At 44.5% G+C, this 18,642-nt stretch overlaps 1 protein-coding gene across 4 annotated transcripts in view; it reads left to right on the forward strand.

The window, feature by feature from the left end:
• LOC148115736 (uncharacterized) overlaps positions 1-17,206 on the forward strand; it is a 68,048-nt gene extending 50,842 nt beyond the window's left edge. The window contains exons 1-7 of one of the 4 annotated variants that reach the window (XM_087884104.1): positions 5,274-5,537; positions 6,086-6,147; positions 8,748-8,834; positions 13,026-13,099; positions 13,248-13,457; positions 14,380-14,466; positions 16,912-17,206. In XM_087884104.1, coding sequence (XP_087740230.1) covers positions 5,413-5,537; positions 6,086-6,147; positions 8,748-8,834; positions 13,026-13,099; positions 13,248-13,457; positions 14,380-14,466; positions 16,912-17,064 — 798 coding nt within the window. In that variant the 5' untranslated portion in view covers positions 5,274-5,412 and the 3' untranslated portion in view covers positions 17,065-17,206. Of the gene's footprint in view, positions 1-5,136; positions 5,200-5,273; positions 5,538-6,085; positions 6,148-8,747; positions 8,835-13,025; positions 13,100-13,247; positions 13,458-14,379; positions 14,467-14,898; positions 15,931-16,911 lie in introns of those variants that run through there. The other 3 variants (XM_087884105.1, XR_015731716.1, XR_015731715.1) reach the window with 3 other exon arrangements.
• Positions 17,207-18,642: the final 1,436 nt, after the last annotated feature.

An 18,642-nucleotide genomic window follows, 5' to 3' on the forward strand; every position in this document is an offset into this window, starting at 1 on the left:
CATATCGGTCTGTGTGCTCGGAAACGGTGCGGGAGGGGAGAGGTTGTTCTCCGGTTTCAAAGTAACGTGGTGATTTTAAAGGACGATTGGATCATATATATCATATCGTCTGTGTGCGCAACGGTGGCTCGGAAACGGTGCGGGAGGGGAGAGGTTGTTCTCCGGTTTCAAAGTAACATTGTGATTTTAAAGGACGATTGGATCATATATATCATATCGTCTGTGTGCGCAACGGTGGCTCGGAAACGGTGCGGGAGGGGAGAGGTTGTTCTCCGGTTTCAAAGTAACGTGGTGATTTTATAGGACGATTGGATCATATATATCATATCGTCTGTGTGCGCAACGGTGGCTCGGAAACGGTGCGGGAGGGGAGAGGTTGTTCTCCGGTTTCAAAGTAACGTGGTGATTTTAAAGGACGATTGGATCATATATATCATATCGTCTGTGTGCGCAACGGTGGCTCGGAAACGGTGCGGGAGGGGAGAGGTTGTTCTCCGGTTTCAAAGTAACGTGGTGATTTTAAAGGACGATTGGATCGTATACATCATATCGTCTGTGTGCGCAACGGTGGCTCGGAAACGGTGCGGGAGGGGAGAGGTTGTTCTCCGGTTTCAAAGTAACGTGGTGATTTTATAGGACGATTGGATCATATATATCATATCGTCTGTGTGCGCAACGGTGGCTCGGAAACGGTGCGGGAGGGGAGAGGTTGTTCTCCGGTTTCAAAGTAACGTGGTGATTTTAAAGGACGATTGGATCATATATATCATATCGTCTGTGTGCGCAACGGTGGCTCGGAAACGGTGCGGGAGGGGAGAGGTTGTTCTCCGGTTTCAAAGTAACGTGGTGATTTTAAAGGACGATTGGATCGTATACATCATATCGTCTGTGTGCGCAACGGTGGCTCGGAAACGGTGCGGGAGGGGAGAGGTTGTTCTCCGGTTTCAAAGTAACGTGGTGATTTTAAAGGACGATCTGCTGGTGTATATATCATTGCCGTCTATGTGCCCGAAGGCTCGGGGGAGAATTTTCTTACGCTTTTCAAAGTACGCGGCGTGATCTTAATTTGATTTGATCATATATAGCATTCCTGTCTGTGTGGTCGATTAATTGTCGTCCAAGGAGTTTGGCTGAACTCGCGAGAAAGTTTTTTCTAAAATGTGTATTCCTGAACCGAAAAGTGAAGAAGATAATGCTGCTGGAAAGGTCTCGGGGCTCAAAGCGTCCCACCGCAAAGGCAACAGGAGCCTGGCTGCTTCCCTTCCCCACCGTCTCTTTATTGAGAGGGGTGGCAGGTGGGGCAGGGGAGAAACAGAGGGTTCTCGCCCGCCCCACCTGCCACCCCCTAATTGCATCCTAAAGGGGGCGGGTGGCTAAGCAACGGGCAGGAGCCCTGTCATGGGGGGGGGACGTCTCGCTCCATGCGTCTCACTTCTCCCCCGCCCCACCTGCCAGAAACGAGTCTTTGTGAGACTCTTTCCATCACACCGCCCCCACTCTCCAAGGCTTGTGCTGTTACATGGAGGAACTGCAGCACAGCCGCGAAGTTCGACATACTGGCACAGCCGCCAGCAGCAGGACGCCAGCTGTGCAAGTATGATGAAGCTGGTGGCGGTGCTGCAGTTCGTGCATGTAACGGCAGAAGCCTTGCGGAAGGCATGAGGAAGCAGCGGAGAAGTCAGCGCAGCGGCCAAGGCTAAGAATGGGGGGGGGGAGGCGATGGCAGCAAAGGGACATCCAGTCCCACGCTTGCCGCCTCCTGCAGCCCCAGAAGAGTAAGACCCCCAATAATTAGGCCAAGCCCTTATTTGGGGGGTCAAAAGAAAATAAGACCATTTCTTATTTTCGGGGAAACACGGTACCATACCCATATGTGGCCGATTGATTGTCGTCCTCTAGGGGTGGGGTGGGGGGAGAGTTTTCTATCGTTTGCGAAGTAACGAGGTGATCTTAACGGATGATTTGATCGTATAGCATAGCCGAATATGTGGCCCATTTCAGTCAACAAAATTTGGTCTATTGTCAGCGAGAAGGAAGAACATCAGCCTCAATGGAAACGTCGCTTTCATCCATCATTCGACACTTGGGAGCCGAAAAGCCTCGGATCTTCGCGCTGGGCGTCCAAGGAGGGAACGGCCCCTTGCAGAGGAGAGGAGTGGCAGTAGCGTCCCAACACAACACGCCCAGCAAGGAGTCGGAGGAGCAGCCTTCTTTCCGGGAATTGATCCTAGCAGCTCCAATCCCGTGTGTGTCTGTGTGGTGTACGCAGCAGCAGGCACCGCTGTGTAGTGGCTGCTTATCCTACTTCCTCTTCTACGCTTACGCAGTCCACAGCATCAGAGCGGGAGAACAGTAGAGTATAAGCTCTACTGTTCCTTTTGTTCTCCGCTTTCTCTTTAAACAGAGATTTATCAAGGCTGAAATGGCCATTTCCTGGAACTTACCACCAATTGCTAAGCAGCCTAAGATCAGAATTAAATATGCTGCGGCTCTGGATCCACCTTGTCCTGACAACGATAAATATGAGATATTCGGAAGTATCGAAGAAAATTGGATTTAAAATTCACCCATCTCTGAATATGGGGATATCCTTCAAATTCATGACTGAAGTAGATTGGAAGGAATATCAGTACTTGGAATATTTAATGTTGTGCTTTTTATCCTTGAAATTAATACATCGGAACATTGGTTCCTCTGGAACGGAAAAACTGAGAATTAGGAGAGGATGATGAGCTGTGGGTCCTATTCAGGGGGACCTGGAGGGGGCATTCCCAAAAGAAGAATTTGGGGCAGACTCTCCCCCCCCACAGTGAGTCACTAATAATATTAATATTGGATATTAATCCCTAATAACTCATCCCTCATTCTTCAGCTATCCAGACCAGACATGTACAATTAGTTAAAATGGCGGTTTGGGTTTTCGTAGTATTGCACATTGAGTAGATCCACAGAATGGAGTAAGGTTTATCTGAATCCTGAACTGATTCTCACTCCAACCCAGAAATATCAAACTCAAATTTGCTTACCCTTGCCAGAGAAAATGGAAGTTCCCAGCAAGCAAAGATCCCCGTTAAATCTCTCCCCCCCCCCCCGTTTGAGCAAAGCTGCCCCACAAAGCTTTTCCTCAATGGAAATAACAACATTTGCTTGTTTGTGGAATATCTAGCATTCCTTTGGTATTTGGTATGAGCCACGGTGGCACAGTGGTTAGAGTGCACTACTGCAGGCTACTTCTGCTGACTGCCAGCTGACTGCAATTTGGCAGTTCAAGTTTCACCAGATTCAAGGTTGACTCAGCCTTCCATTCTTCTGGGGTGGGAAAAAGGAGGACCCAGATTGTTGGGGGGCAATAGGCTGACTCTGTAAACCGCTTAGAGAGGGTTGTAAAGCAGTGTGAAGCGGTATATAAGTCTAAGTGCTATTGCTATTTACTGGCTCCCTGGGTCCCAAGGGGCTTCTGGGATAGCCACAAAATACACACAACTCCCTCCTCACATCTTTAATGCTGCAAGCAATTCCTCTGCAGGGGTACATCTCAGAGAAAATCACCACCTCTCTCCTGCACTCACCTCTGATCCCAAGATTCTGAAGATGGGTTGCACCTTGGAATCCATCCTGAGCTACAAGAGCAACAAAGAAGCCACTTCAGACAGTTGATCAGCATCAACATTCATGGAACAGCTGTGTCACATGAACCACTTGAGGAGCCCCAAGAATCAGCTGTGCCACCACAGCATTCTGCACCAGTTGAAGCTTCCAAATAGCCTTCAAGGGTAGGCCCATGTAGAATGCATTGCAATAGTCAAAATGTGAGCTGACCAGGGCTTGAGTAACAAAATCTTCACTTGTTCTGCATGCACGTACAGGTTGGGTTCAAATAAAGACAGCAGAGAGAGAAAAGATTATACTAAGAATTTGTTCCCTTCTATTTTTTTTTATCCCATTCTGCCTTGTAACTCTGTGTTCTTGGCAGTGGGAGGGGGGCTCTTCTGAAGGGGCCTTACTGGCTGGTAAAAGATCTGACCCTGTTGGGCTTTCTCTCTTTCTCTGTGCGGGGGGGGAGGGGGGCTGCCCAGAGGTATAGATTTTAACTCGTTTGTACTTGAACATACAACTGGGCCTTTCTCTAGTCTCAGGTCAGCCTCTGCCATTCCCGTATTTGTGGTTTTCTTTGTTTCTCTCCTTGCATTAACATCCGTTGCCTTTTCTCCCAGGAATCTTTCCTGGGAAGTTGTCAATAACAACCTTGGGAGGGAAACCAGCTGGAGACGGAAGGCCCCAATTTCGCTCTCCTCCCTCCTTTTGACTCCCTCAATGGCTTCTCAGAAGATCCTGCAAGAGACCCTGAAATTCTCTCCCCAACTCCCTGCCTTTTACATATTGAATGTTCACCCCCCCCCATAGAAAATATGTCAGAAAACAACAACAACAACAAAAAAGCAGAAGACACTTGTGGCAATGAATGGCTTCTGGCTTCCTTAAACTCACTTTTTTTGAGGGATCTTCCAGGAAAACCTCTGGAGAGAAGATGGAGTTTGGATGCCCCTGAAAGGGGGGGCTGCCCCTCCCCTCGTGAAGATAGCTGAGCCCTGCCCTCCCCCACCAAGACCCATCCCGACCTGTCCGGCCGCAGAATCCCAGAGGAGGCTTTTCAGGCCCCCAAATCTGGTTTCCCCCGAGAGTCCCAATCCAGATCAAAGCTTCCGGGATAAAGACTTGTGCAGCCTCTACGTGAGAAAGCCATAAGCCCAACAGGGGCAGATCTTTTGCCAGCCGGTGGGACCCCTTCAGAAGAGACCCTCCCCCTGCCCAGAACACAGGGTTACAACTCAGAAAGGGGTGAAGATAAAAAGGCCACAAATTCTCAGTATATTCTCTGTACATTGACTTCATTTGAACACCTCCTGTGTATCTGGGGCTAAACAAACAGGCATAAAAAGTGAAAATGTGGGGTCATCTGATGCTTGGACTATTGCAGTGGACTGTCCCTGGACCCACCCTTGAAGACTATTCAGAAGCTACAACTGATGCAGGATGTGATGTTTGGAGTCCCTAATTTAGCCCATATTGCACAGCTGTTCCATGAGTGCTGATGGAGACCAACTCTCTGAAGGGGCTTCTTTGTTGTTCTTCTAGATCAGGATGGATTCCAAAGTGCAGCCCATCTTCAAATCCAGGCTGGGAATCCTGGGATCAGAGGTGAGTGTGGGAGAGAAGTGGGAATCTTGCCCTGCAGAGGAATTGTTGGCAGCATGAATTGGGGGGGGGTGAATTAGTGACAGCTCCTTCTCCTTGCATGGAAGCCCCCTTGGATCTTGGGATCAGGGGGAGCCACAGGTCCAGAGGATTCCAAGAGAGTTCTGGGGAACCACTGGGTCACAGGGGAAAATTCACTATCCCCATTGAGGGAAGATGTTTTGTGGGGCAGCTTTGCTCAGACTCTGGGGGGTTCAGCTCTCTCAAGTGTCTCATGACTGTTTCTTCACAGGTCCAGGGGCAGCTTTGCTTCCTTGGAACTTCCATTTTCTCTGGGAAAGGTAAGCAGATTTTGGGAGATATTCCTGGGTTGGTTTGAGAATCAGTCAAGATTAGTAAACCTCACTCCTTTCTGTCATAGTCAAAGTGCGATCCAGTATTTAAATCCAATTTTTCTCAATGCCTCCAAGTGTCTCATTTTTATTGTTTCAAGACAAGGCGGATCCAGAGAGGCAGCATATTTTATTCTGCTCTTTGGCTGCTCAGCAATTGGTGGTAAGTTCCAGGAAGTGGCCATTTCAGCCTTGATAAGTCTCTTTGGAGAGAAAGGGCAGAATTATCTCTCATTGTCCATCCATCCATCAACCTCATCCTTCTGGGTAGTTGTAGGGGCAACAGGAGGTCCCTGGGGTCAGCTTTATGGTCCTGAGTCCAGATTGTCCTTCACAATGAAAACAGGCAGAAGCCGGATACAGTTTTTTAATTTTGAGGACTGATTGTATCCAGAAAAGATATGAACAATATTTGCAGTTAAACCGCATCAAGGATGTTTTCCTGTTGGAGTTCAAGATGCGCCTCACGCTGCTTTCTCCTTTTCTTGCCTCCGAAGGAGAATTCCAGGAGGCCTCCAGGTATCTTCTGCCTTCCAAGGAAGATTCCCCAACTTTTCTGGTAAGTCCTTTCGACCCACAAAGATTGGCCCTCAGTTGATTCTCTTCCACAGGATTCCAAGATTTAAGGAGAATGAGATCAAGATTCCCAACAGCCACATATTTCTCTCTGCTCTTCCGGCTATTCATAAATGGCCTACTTGGACAAATAGCCATGAGGACTGAGTGTTGAACAAATCCAAAGCATCTTTTGTAGTTTTCATGGGGAATTCATCCCAGGCCCAGCTCTGTACATCACTCAGAACCTAACATACAGTATTTTTCAGAGTATAAGATGCACTGGTTGCATTGGAGTGATGGCCATATTTACAAATCAAAACTAGATTCAAAAAAGATAAGGAACAATTTGGCATAAACAGGAAACCATTGGAATTAGATAAATTAATATTAGGATCAGAAAGAAAAATGATTACAAATATATATAATTACCTATTAGGATACAAATTGGAAGAAGAAACAGTAAAGGAAATGATGATAAGTTGGGCTAGGAATTTCGGACATAACATAGAATTGGATAAATGGGAAAAATTGTGGGAGAAAAATTATAAATTGACCGTGGCAGTATCATACAAAAAAAACAGTTATAAAATGTTTTATAGGTGGCATTTAGCACCAGCAAGACTGGCAAAAATGTACCCCAAATTATCACCCAAATGTTGGAGATGTGGTCACAAACTAGGGACATACTACCACATGTGGTGGATGTGTCCTCAGGTGAGGAAATTTTGGTATAAAATTAAAAGGTGGTTGGAAGAGATTACACTCCAAAAGATAGATTTTAAACCAGAGATGTTCCTCCTAGGAATGTTTGATAGAAAAATGGAAAAAAGTCTCTATTATATTATATTGCATATTCTAATGGCGGCCAGAATTACTCTAGTGCATATATACTCTAGCGACCAATACACCATCGGAAGAAACAATAATAAATAAAATCCTCGAATGCACTGAAATGGATAAATTAACAACGGAGATCGAAGAAAGAGAAGACTCAGATTATTATAAAGTGTGGAATAGGTTTTAGACATGGTTGGAAAACAGAAATCAAATTAAGAAATAAGAATATAAAGTGAAATTTGATATTAACATACTGGATATAAATGTAAATAATGATCCTGCTAACAAAACAGTTAATTATGAATATTTAAAAATAAAGAGAAGGAGCGGGAGGATAAAAGCTAAGAGTAAAGAGAAAAGTTGATGCAGAAAGTTGTAAAATTGTATATATCTGTTGTTAGTATTGTATTTTAAAGTCTGATGTGCGTGTGTTTTTGTTTTTTGTATTTATTTATTTATTTATTTATTTATTTATTTATTTATTTATTTATTTATTTATTTATTTATTTATTTATTTATTTATTTATTTATTGGTTCGATTTATATGCCGCCCTTCTCCGGAGACTCAGTTTTTGTCTCTTGATTTCTTTTGCTATTGTGTATTTGGTTTTAAAATGTAAAATACTCAATAAAAAATATTTTTAATCTTTTTTAAAAAAAGATGCACTTTTTCCCCCTAAAAGAGGGTGGATTTTGGGTCCGTTTTATACTCCGAATGTAGCCCCACCCACCCACCGGCCCCCACCCTTTGGCCTCTGCCTCCCAGCAATTTACCTCCTTGCAGCAAGCAACAAACAGCAAAACAGCCCATTTCAGCTTCAGCACAGCCTGATTAGCACAAGCAGTTGATTCTGAGTTGGATCGGTCTCCCGACCCTCAGCTGTTTCAGGCTGCAGGGATTGCCATTGCCTATTGTCACGCAGGACTGCGCTGCTTGCTGCAAGCAGGCAAATTGCTGGGAGGCAGATTTTTTTTTTTCTTGTGCTGAAAATGAAATTAAAGCAGGCTGTTTGCTGCAATGAGGCAAACTGGGAGGCAGAGGCAGTTATTGTGAGTGTTTTATGAGTCTTATTTTCTTCTTTGTGTGTTGAATTCATCCTGGCGGGCTCCTCATGTATGGTCCAGATTAGAGAAGACACAAGGACAGGTGTTTCTCGGGATGAGAGAGCCGCAAACAAAAGGCTACAATCTCTTTTATTAGTTACCCAAATACAGCGTCATCAGAAGGCGTTATTATGGCTACACATCTCATATTACATACAAGAGATAGGAAAGCAATGGTAAAGATGCAAAGCAAAACCCAACTCTGGCTGCTTGGTACCAGATACTACCAGGCGAGAGGCCCATCTCTGTTATCTGATTCTCAGGAATGTGTTTACAAAGAGATAGGAGATGTGTCTGCTTTGCTTCTCAGGAATGTTTATACAAGGAGATATCTTTGCTTTTGCAGGCACAGCCTATGTTAAGAACAAAGAGAGAATGAATAGGGCCCTTCAGAGAGTATCCATATGAACCCGCTTTTCATAGTTTGATTATTTCGATGCTAAGCTCCATACAAGTGTCCAACCAGTTAAACTGGTCTATACATGTACTATGGCCACTGCATTCCCACATTTGTGTCCTTTTGTTGTAAAATATCTGTCTAGAATCAACAATTACCTGGAATTTAAAAAGCATTTCTCTAACTTAATGTTACAGGATCCATGGATCAGGCCCAATAACGGACATGAGTCAACCATTTAAATAAGTTTCTTTTATTTTCAGGTTCATCAATACATCACAAGCAGCATCTGGAGGTCTGGGGGCGATGGAGAGGGCGACTACCTTATATACCTGGGGGCGGAGACTCAGGTAAGGAGTGGTCTGTGGAGGAGGTTGGCCAAGCGTGCATTAGTGTTAACCCCCGCATTGCTGTGTCCCTAGTGAGCCCTGACATGGGTAAGGCATTTATGTGTGACAAATCCCCCTCTAAATGCCTGACCTGTGGTTGTGGGTCCGGTTGTTTATTTGATGCCCAAGGGCGAATATTAAGTTTGGATACCAGGTATGAGTGTTGTTTGCCTTGTAGTGGTTTTGTTAATATGTCTGCAGTCTGTTCTTCTGTGTCGCAATGCATGGCCTTTATGAATCCGATTTTGGAGAGCTGTCTCACATGTTTGTATTTTATGTCAATGTGCCTGGATCTCTGTCCCACCGCATTGGCCATGGAAATTTCTATGGCGGCCTTGTTGTCTTCGTAGATGGTTATGGGGTACGTTGGTTCGCACCAGATGCTGGCGAGCAGGTCGTCGAACCAGGTGAGATTGTTGGCAGCCTTGGATAGGCATATGTATTCCGCCTCAGTGGTTGATGTGGCTACCAAGTTTTGCTTACCTGTGTACCAATGCACTGGACTATTGTTCAGGTAGAATATGTACCCTGATGTGCTTTTCCGGCTCTTGGTGTCCCCGGCCCAGTCGGCATCAGCATAGCAGGAGAGGACGAGTTCTTTGGACGGTTCTGGTTCCAGAAATAGACATGCGTTGGCACTGTGCTTTAGGTACCTCAATACCCTTTTTACAGCATCCCAATGGTACATGGTGGGTTTGCCCACGTGCCTGAACAGTAGGTTAACTGATAGTGCGATATCTGGTCTAGTCCAGTTGGCGATGTACAAGAGAGAGCCTATGACTGACCTATATAGGGTGTTGTCTTTGAATTCGGGTGACTCGCCATGCATATTTTTTAGGAAGTCCGGCTGCATGGGCAACTCACACCCCTTGGCATCTGCCATGTTGCATTTGTGCAGTATTTCGTCTATCTTCTCCTTCTGGGACAGTTGAAAACCTTTGGGGGTTTTGCTGATTTGTACACCTAGGTATCTGTTTATTTTTCCTAGGTATTTTAAGGTGAAATGCTCACTCAGTTTGCTGGTGAAAGTGTTGCGATTCCCCTCGTGTTTACTGATGTAAAGTATGTCATCCACGTAGACTAGAATGTATTCTGGTGAATCTTCCTCTCTCCTGGTGAAGAAGCAGTTGTCGGCTATGGTTGCTGTAAATCCCATTGATTTCAAGACCTCGACCAAGCATTCATACCAGCGTTTGCCGGATTGTTTCAGTCCATATAGGCTCTTATTGAGTAGCCAGGTGTCCCCCCTGTTGGTCTCTTTGCTTTGTGGTGCTCTAACGTATATTTCTTTGTCCAGTTTGGCGTGCAAGTAGGCCGTCTGCACGTCGAATTGATGTACCTCTAGTCCTAGCACGGAAGTGATAACCAGGGCACTCTTAACACTCTCAGTTCTTACGGTTGGGGAGTAAGTGTCGGTGTAATCCTCTGGAAACCTTTGGGCAAACCCCTGCGCGACTAGCCTGGCCTTGTACAGATTTTGGCCACCTTCTAGGTTCTTGATTTTGAAAATCCACCTGGTTCCTATCGTGTTTTTGCCCTTTGGAACCTCAGCTGGGGTGTAAACCTCTAGCTCCCTCAGGCTATTCATTTCTTTGGCCATGGCCGATTCCCACTTCGACCTCTCCTTGTGTGGCAGTCTCAATACTTCTTCATAGGAGTTGGGTGTGATATGGTTTGTGTGTATATGCATTACATAATCATTTAACCTTTTGGGCAATTGGTTTCTGGTCGATCTGACTGGCCTATCTGTCGTTTGTTCGGTGTCATGTAAGTACCTGGCCTCCTTTTGTGTCAATGAGTCTACATTTATCTTGGGATGATTCCCTTTCCATTCCTCGACCTTGATGCCTTGGCGTTTGGGTTTGGGCTCTTTCCTTTCCTGCCTGCCTGTTGGTTCGAGTTTGTCTTGCACCTGCTCGTCTATTCTAGCCTCCTGCCTGGTGGATACCTCGTTGAGGTGTATTCTGGACCAGTTAGCTTGCTCATGGAACACTGCTGTCCTAGAGACCACAAATCTGTCATTACTGTCCACAAATCTGAACCCCTTGGTACCTGGCTCGTACCCCATAAATCTTAACCTCCTGGATACTTTGTCCCCCTTCCTGCACAGCTGTTTGGGTATGTGCACATCTGCAGTTACGCCGAATACTTGCAGATGTGCTATCTGTGGTTTTTTATTGTACATGAGTTCGTATGGTGTCTTATCTATTACACTGGACCAGGTTCTGTTTAGTGTGTAGTTTGAGTAAACTAAGGCCTCAGACCAAAAATGTTGACCAATTCCCGCGTCCTCTAATGCGCATCTGATCATGGTCTGCAGTGTGGAATTCCGTCGTTCTACGACACCGTTCTGGAAGGCCGAGAACGGAGACGACGTAAAGTGAAGCACGCCTTTGGATCTGAGCCAATGAGAGAAATCCTTTGACAAAAATTCGGACCCTCTATCTGTCATGATTTGTTTGATTTGGGTGTTGTTTTGAGTCTCTACCCTTTTGTAGAACTCTTTGAATTTTTGGAAAGCCTTGTCCTTTTGTCTTAATGTATAGACAAAGCCATACCGACTATAATCGTCTACTATGGTGAGGAAGTATCTTTTCTTGTACTTGATGGATGGCCTTAGGGGCCCCACCAGATCCATGTGAACTAAATTGAAAACTTGGTTAGTGGCTCGCGAGGACTTCTTAGGTCTGGGTTTGACCTTTAACTTAGAACATTTGCACACTGAGCACTCAAGGTAATTTTCACAACTCTTTATTTTGATGCCCTCAGTACAGTTGGTCATTTTTTGGACCACGGGGAAACTGGCGTGCCCTAATCTCCAGTGTAGTAGGTGAGCACAATCATCGTGCATGAGTCTGCCTATCGATGGTTTTCCCTGAGTGTGTTTGGTTGCATGTGTTTCCTGTGTTGTATTTTCCTCGTTCTCTGTCTCTCTCTCACTCGCATGTTCTCCCTCAGTTTCGTCTTGGTTAGTGTTTCCAGTGGGTTCTGAGCTGGTGTATATGCTGGGGGTGTTACTCTTATAGAATGTTAAGTAAAGTAGCCCTTGTCTGACTGTCACTCTCCCTACGTTCTCTCTACCCTTACTTACGTTGGCTTTCCCTTCTGCGAAAGTTACCTTAATCCCTGAGTCTTCGCTGAGCTTCAATGCGGCCAATATGTTGTGGGGTATCTCCGGGACCAGTAGTACCCCCTCTATCTTCCCTATACCTGGCAGTGTAACTACACCCCTCCCTGTTACCTTAACCTCACTTTGGTTTGTGACTTGATTGAAAAATTCTCCTCTGTGAATGAGGAGAGCAACTGTCGGTTACAGGTCGTGTGGTTGGAGGCCCCAGAGTCCAGAAGCCACGAGTTGGCCTCTCTATTCTGGCATGCTATGTGGGTATGCTCCCCTATCCCATATAGGGACCGTGTTCTGCTGTCGCGGGAACTATCTCTGTTCCCCCTCCTGTCTCTGGGATTGGGTGAATCCCTGCGCCTGTACCTCTCTTCAGAAGTGTGTCTCTCTGACTGTCTGAGTCTGTGTTCTGGTCTGCTTCTCTCTCTGTAGCTCTTGGGGCAGTCTCTCTTGAGGTGTCCCCTTGACCCACAGCTATAGCACTCTGTTGCGCCATGTTGTCTGTCTTGGAAGGCTACTTTCTTTACGTGTTTATGTTCCCTGGAGGAGTCACGGCGGCTCCTTTTCAAATTGTCTTCAGCTATCAATTTGTTAGACAGCTTCTCAATAGACAGGAGGCCTAGACTAACAGTATCTAAGTGTGTTAAGAAACTGTCCCATGAGTGGTCTAAAGAGTTAATTATTACACTCTTCATGATCTGATCTGATATGACCTCCCCCCTAAGGTGTAGTTCTGCCCTGATGGCATTCAGGGACACCAGATGCTCACTTATGGGGGTCCCTGGCTTAACTCTGGCAGAGAAGAAATCTTTGGAAATCTGAGTGGTGGTTGCCACACTTTCACTGTAAAATAACCCAAACATTTTTTGTATGATTTCCGACACGGTGAGATGGTGGCCAATGCTATGGTAAATGGTGGGAGATATGCTAGAAATCAAAAGGTAAAAGGCCCTATGATGCATACAGTCCAACTCTAAAGTCCATGGTCTCTCTGGGGGGTCATTAATAAAATGTGATATGTTTTCTTTTAGGAACACCACCTGAAGCTGTTGTGACCACTCTAGGATGTTGCCCCCATCCATTCTCAGCTTTGGAAAGTCACTTGGTAAGTTCCCAGCATTATTTGTAAAATTACTTACTGCAGGCTGCTGTCCATGGTTCTTTATGTGCCTATAACAGCAGTACGGCATGGGAACGCTTGCTGGCAGTTTAAAAATCCCTCTCTGCGATTTTTTTCTTTTTTCTTCCTCTAGACGAAACAGCGCATGCGCAAAGTCCATTTCAGCTCTGCCATCGTCGTGGAAGGACCTGTTCATCGCAGCTCCGGCGTAGAGGTCTCTATCGGTTGGGTAGGCCTCGGCTTCGGTCTTGGGGGTCCAGGGGTGCTCCGGATGGTGTCGTCTTGCAGCGGCCTCGTCGAAGCGAAGATCCTGATGGCTTTGGAGTCCCGGCGACGAATGCAGGTAGCTGCCCCAATCCCTGCGTTCTGGGGTTCGCGGCCTGGGTGATCGGGGGCGCGGCATCCTTGGGATGTGCAGGGGGGTTGTTGCACTGGTGTGGGTATCTATGACCCTCGGGTGGGCGTTCCGGTGCCCCTCTCCCCGCCTTCCCTTTCGCTTGTGCCCCTCCAGTTCCTCTTTCATGATTTTGAGGCCTGGGCCGAAGGCGGCGGCAAGGGTCTTCATGGCCTTGTCGACTTGCCGCTCAGTCAGAGTGTATCCGAGGTCCGGGTCGGACTCTGCCCCCTCACCCTGGTCGCTTTCCTCATCGCTTAGGGTCGGGCATTTTTCGCGCGCCGGCCATTTTGAATTTTGGCTTCCGATTGGTCGGAAGTTGGCCATCTTGTCCGACCACGTGGTCAAAGATGGCCGCCATTTCAAATTTTGAGTGGGGCTGTGGGGCTCGGTGACTGTTGTGGGGTCGTTTTGGGGCAATCCACTCACCGAGTCCAGTTCTTCGAGCTCCAGATCTAAGTCGTCCTCGCTCTTCGCCCCCTCGTGGTCCATTATGAAGCTTCACAGGTCTGCGAGGAGGTCCTTGTCATTGGCCTGCTCCTTTAGTAGCCGTAGGACATCACGTCGTAGGCTTTCTTCCTCCCGGCCATCAGAGTCTGCTATTCCTCCTTTCTTGATCTCCCCTCTTTCTTCCGTTGCAGTGGCTTTGGGGTCGATCGTGGTTTCTGCCTTCCCTGGCGATCCCGCTGGGTTGCCATCTCGTTGCTTCGGTGGCATTGCCATTTTGTAGACAGCGATGTGTCCTCGTTGTGTGTCCAGATGTTATTGGGCCATTAAACCATCCTCTGCTACCATTTTGTTACAGGATCCATGGATCAGGCCCAATAACGGACATGAGTCAACCATTTAAATAAGTTTCTTTTATTTTCAGGTTCATCAATACATCACAAGCAGCATCTGGAGGTCTGGGGGCGATGAAGAGGGCGACTACCTTATATACCTGGGGGCGGAGACTCAGGTAAGGAGTGGTCTGTGGAGGAGGTTGGCCAAGCGTGCATTAGTGTTAACCCCCGCATTGCTGTGTCCCTAGTGAGCCCTGACATGGGTAAGGCATTTATGTGTGACACTTAATTAAAATGTGACCTGAAGGAAAATAAAGAGAGGGGGGGAAGCTTTACATCTAACAGATTGCATGCTGAATAACTTACTGATTCTGATCACAATACCAATCTATGCAAAGAAAAAAACTTAAAACAGTTAAAATTTCATATTATTTCCGATATCCATGCACTAGTATATCTTGTTTCCTCCCTAAATTAAATTATAAATAAATAAAATAAAAAAGGTAGGTGCGTCTTATAGTCCGAAAATATATGACAAAGAGGAGGACCCGGGGACACAAAAGGACATCACCTCCTTCTAATTAAACCTCTCCCACATTGAATTCTAGGGAATCTCACACATCTGCGTGCCCAGATCCAGCTGCTGGCTAACTAGGTTTCTTCATTATCCACTGGACCAACATTAGAAGAAAGGCCAAGAGTTCCTGCTCTTCTATCAGCAGGGACTCTGCGAAAGGAAAGTTACATTAATAGTTTCCTCTATGAAAAATTTCATATCCTCAGGAAGTTCAGCTGCCTTTTCACTCTGATGGGTTTATACCCCCCAAGATTAACCCCCCAGAGTTCTTCAGGGCTATTTGAATTTGCACTCTTATCATTCAAAGCACTTTAAACTGGAGTCCCCTTTTATTCTGCGATTGGAAATACTTTGCATCTGAAAATTGGGGTTCTTTTTATAAATCATTTTTGCTGGAAACGTAACTGACCTCAGGGATTCCATCTATAGAAAATATGAATTGAATCATGTATTTATTTTTATACTGAGATTCCTTTTACTTGAAATATGAATATTAAAGTATTTTGATAGAGATAAAAAGAGTAAGCATAAAATATCACAAATCTAGGTGAAAGCCATATTCAGTATAAAGCCATATATTTCTTGAATGGGAAGAATAAATAAATGAATTTATATTTGCTTTTTTAAAAAAAACTATAGGAAACTTGTACGTAATAACAAAAAATAGATTTGGGATTAGGATGGGATATCACAGCTCTTTCAAGGAACAAATGTTCAGTAATTTTTTTTTTTTTAATTTGATTTATATGCCGCCCTTCTCCGGAGACTCAGGGCGGCTTACAGTGCGTTAAGCAATAGCCTTCATACTTTTGTATATTTATACAAAGTCAGTTTATTGCCCCCACAAACTGGGTCCTCATTTAACCTACCTTAGAAAGGATGGAAGGCTGAGTCAACCTTGAGCCTTGGAGAGATTCGAACCAGCAGTAATTGCAGGCAGCTGTGTTAATAACAGGGTGCTTTAAACCACTATAGTACCAAGGCTCTTTTAATTGTTCCATTAAAAAGCTATAAAAAACCTGCATGACTGGTTTTTTTTTTATTAAAAAGTTTTACAAAGAAAAATCCCCCCCAATATTCCCCCCACCCTTCTTCCCTTCCCACCACCCCCACCATCCTTCCCATCCTACCCTCCCCTCTAGACTTCCCAGAGCAAAATACAGGGTATTTCAATTAACAATCATAAGCTAAATTAACCTAACTATTCTTAAACTACCAAATCCCCCCCTGAAACCTTAACTCCACTATGGATAACATAATACTTCTAAAGTTTAACATTCATTCATAAGCTATTTGATATTTTCTTGTCTGATACTTATTTTGAATATAATCAATCCATCTTCTCCATTCCGATATATATCTTTCTTGTGTATAGTCCTTCAAATACGCTGAAATTTTCACCATTTCTGCTAAATTCGCTACTTTCAATGTCCATTCTTCAATAGTAGGCAAAGAGTCCTTCTTCCAGTATTGCGCTACCAATAGTGCAATACCATCAGCCTAGCTGCTGATATTAAGTTCAAAATCAGTTTAGTCTCTAATGCTGTACAATCCATAGTTATATCCAATAAAAACAATTGAGGAGTAAATTTCAACCTTTTTTTCAGGATGTTCTGCATCACCCACCAAATTTTTATCCAAAATGCCTTGATTTTCTTACAAGTCCACCATATGTGATAATAAGTTGCATCATCACATTCACATCTCCAACATTTAGCTTGCAAATTCGGGTACATACATGATAATTTTTTAGGCTCTAAGTGCCATCTATAAAACATTTTATAAAAATTTTCTCTCAGGTTTTGTGCTTGCGTAAATTTAACATTTCTAACCCAAATCTTTTCCCATGTTTCTAGCATCACTGGTTCCTGAAAGTTTTGTGCCCATTTTATCATACAATCCTTAACCAATTCCGTTTTTGAATCTATTTCCAGTAATGCGTTATACAACCTTTTAATATGCATTTGACTTTGATCTCTAATCTGTTTTACCAGGTTTTCCTCATTTTGCATAACACCAATTTTTTGATCTTCCCTCCATCTAGCTTGAAGCTGATCATACTGAAACCAAGTATAGATTATCCCTTCTTCTTTCAATACATTTAAAGATTTCAATAGCAGTTTACCCTTTCCATAAAAAGAAGTTCTTTATAAGTAATCACCTCCTATTTTTGTTCTATACTTATATTTTCTATTGATGTCTGGGGACTGTTTTTGATATACAAAATGTTTACTTGGAGATGTATTTGAGACAATTGTGTGCTGGGATTTTGGAGTGAAAAAGAATAAAATCACACTTCCTGTATCAAAGATTTCTGTGCTTTTGTCTCCTGGGTGTAGAATTGGGGGATGGGGTGGGGGGAGAGTCCTGGATGAAGAAACCATGTGGTTTTGCTTTTTTTTGGAGTCGGCTGTGGTTTACTGGACACGGAGTACAGGTAGTCCTCAACATATGACCACAATTGAGCCCAGAATTTATCTGAGAAATTTGTTAAGTGAGTTTTGCCCCATTTTATGACTTTTCTTGCCACATTTGTTAAGTGAATCACTGCACTTGTTACATTGGTAACACGGTTGTTAAGTGAATCAGGCTTCCTGGTTGACTTTGCCTGTCAGAAGATAGTAAAAGGTGATCACATGACCCTGGGATTCTGCAACCGTCATAAATATGAGTCATTTCTCAAGCATCCGAATATAAATCAGGTGACCATGGGGATGCTGCAATGGCCATAAGTGTGGAAAGTGGTCATAAGTCACATTTCAGTGCCGTTGTAACTTGGAACGGTCACTAACTGAACTCTTGTAAGTTGAGGATTACCTGCACAGTGGCCTGAAATCTGACTGGCAAGAGCTGGAGGCTCCTCCCAGCCGAAAACTGAGCTGAGGCAGATAGGTTTGAGGGCGAAAGAAGGTACTGAAACAAGAATAGAAATATTAAGATTTGATTTAAAAATATAGAAAAAGAATACTTTGGCAGAAATTGTAACTAAGTAAAATATATTTTAATATGACAAGTTGGATATGAAATGATATGATATGGTCAATACTCTGTTTCATAAAATATGTGGGTGTGTTTATTTTTATTCAGGGGAATAAAAAAATAAAATAAAACTTGATTTTAAAAAACCCAACCTTTTCTGTAATTTACCCTGCCCTTTCTTTTCTAGATAACTAATGAGGAATATTCTGGCCTTTGGATCCCTCTGGTGGTCAAACAGGAAACTATTCCCAAAGTCAGTAATTTCAGACTTCCTGATTCCGACTTCATCCATTCCCCTCCTTGCCTTTGGGCCATCAGGGAGCCTCCTTAATTTAAAGTTATAAAGATTTAAAAAGCATCCTACGGGCCGGCCGTAAAAAACTTCTTTAAAGCTGTTAAGGTAAGAGTACAAAGTTTAGTGGCAAAGAAGTAGAAGGCATGTTTCATTCTCCCTTATCAAAGTATTGAGAAATAGCTGACTCTTCCAGGGCCAATTTCCTTCTTGTTTGCCCTGCCCCCTGCTGGAGACTCACCTGATCTGCTTCTTTGCTCTGCTCCAAAGCTTTCCTGCAAGTCGCAGACTCCAGAGACGTCCATGGGGGCTGATTTTGAAGCTTTCCCCTTCCCCAGATGCATTTTTTTTTCAGGCTGAGAAACTGGCTAAGCCTACTAGCCAGTGGAGAATCCGGTCTCCATCTTCTGGAGGTCCATTCAAACAGCCAGGGGGGAAACTACCTTGATTAGTTTCCATCCCTTAATTCTTGTCCCCCTTCAGGTGCTTTGGAGAAGAGGCTGT

This window comes from Pantherophis guttatus, chromosome 2 (genome assembly GCF_059756535.1).
Source record: "Pantherophis guttatus breed Tessera chromosome 2, ASM5975653v1, whole genome shotgun sequence".
Lineage (NCBI taxonomy): Eukaryota > Metazoa > Chordata > Lepidosauria > Squamata > Colubridae > Pantherophis > Pantherophis guttatus.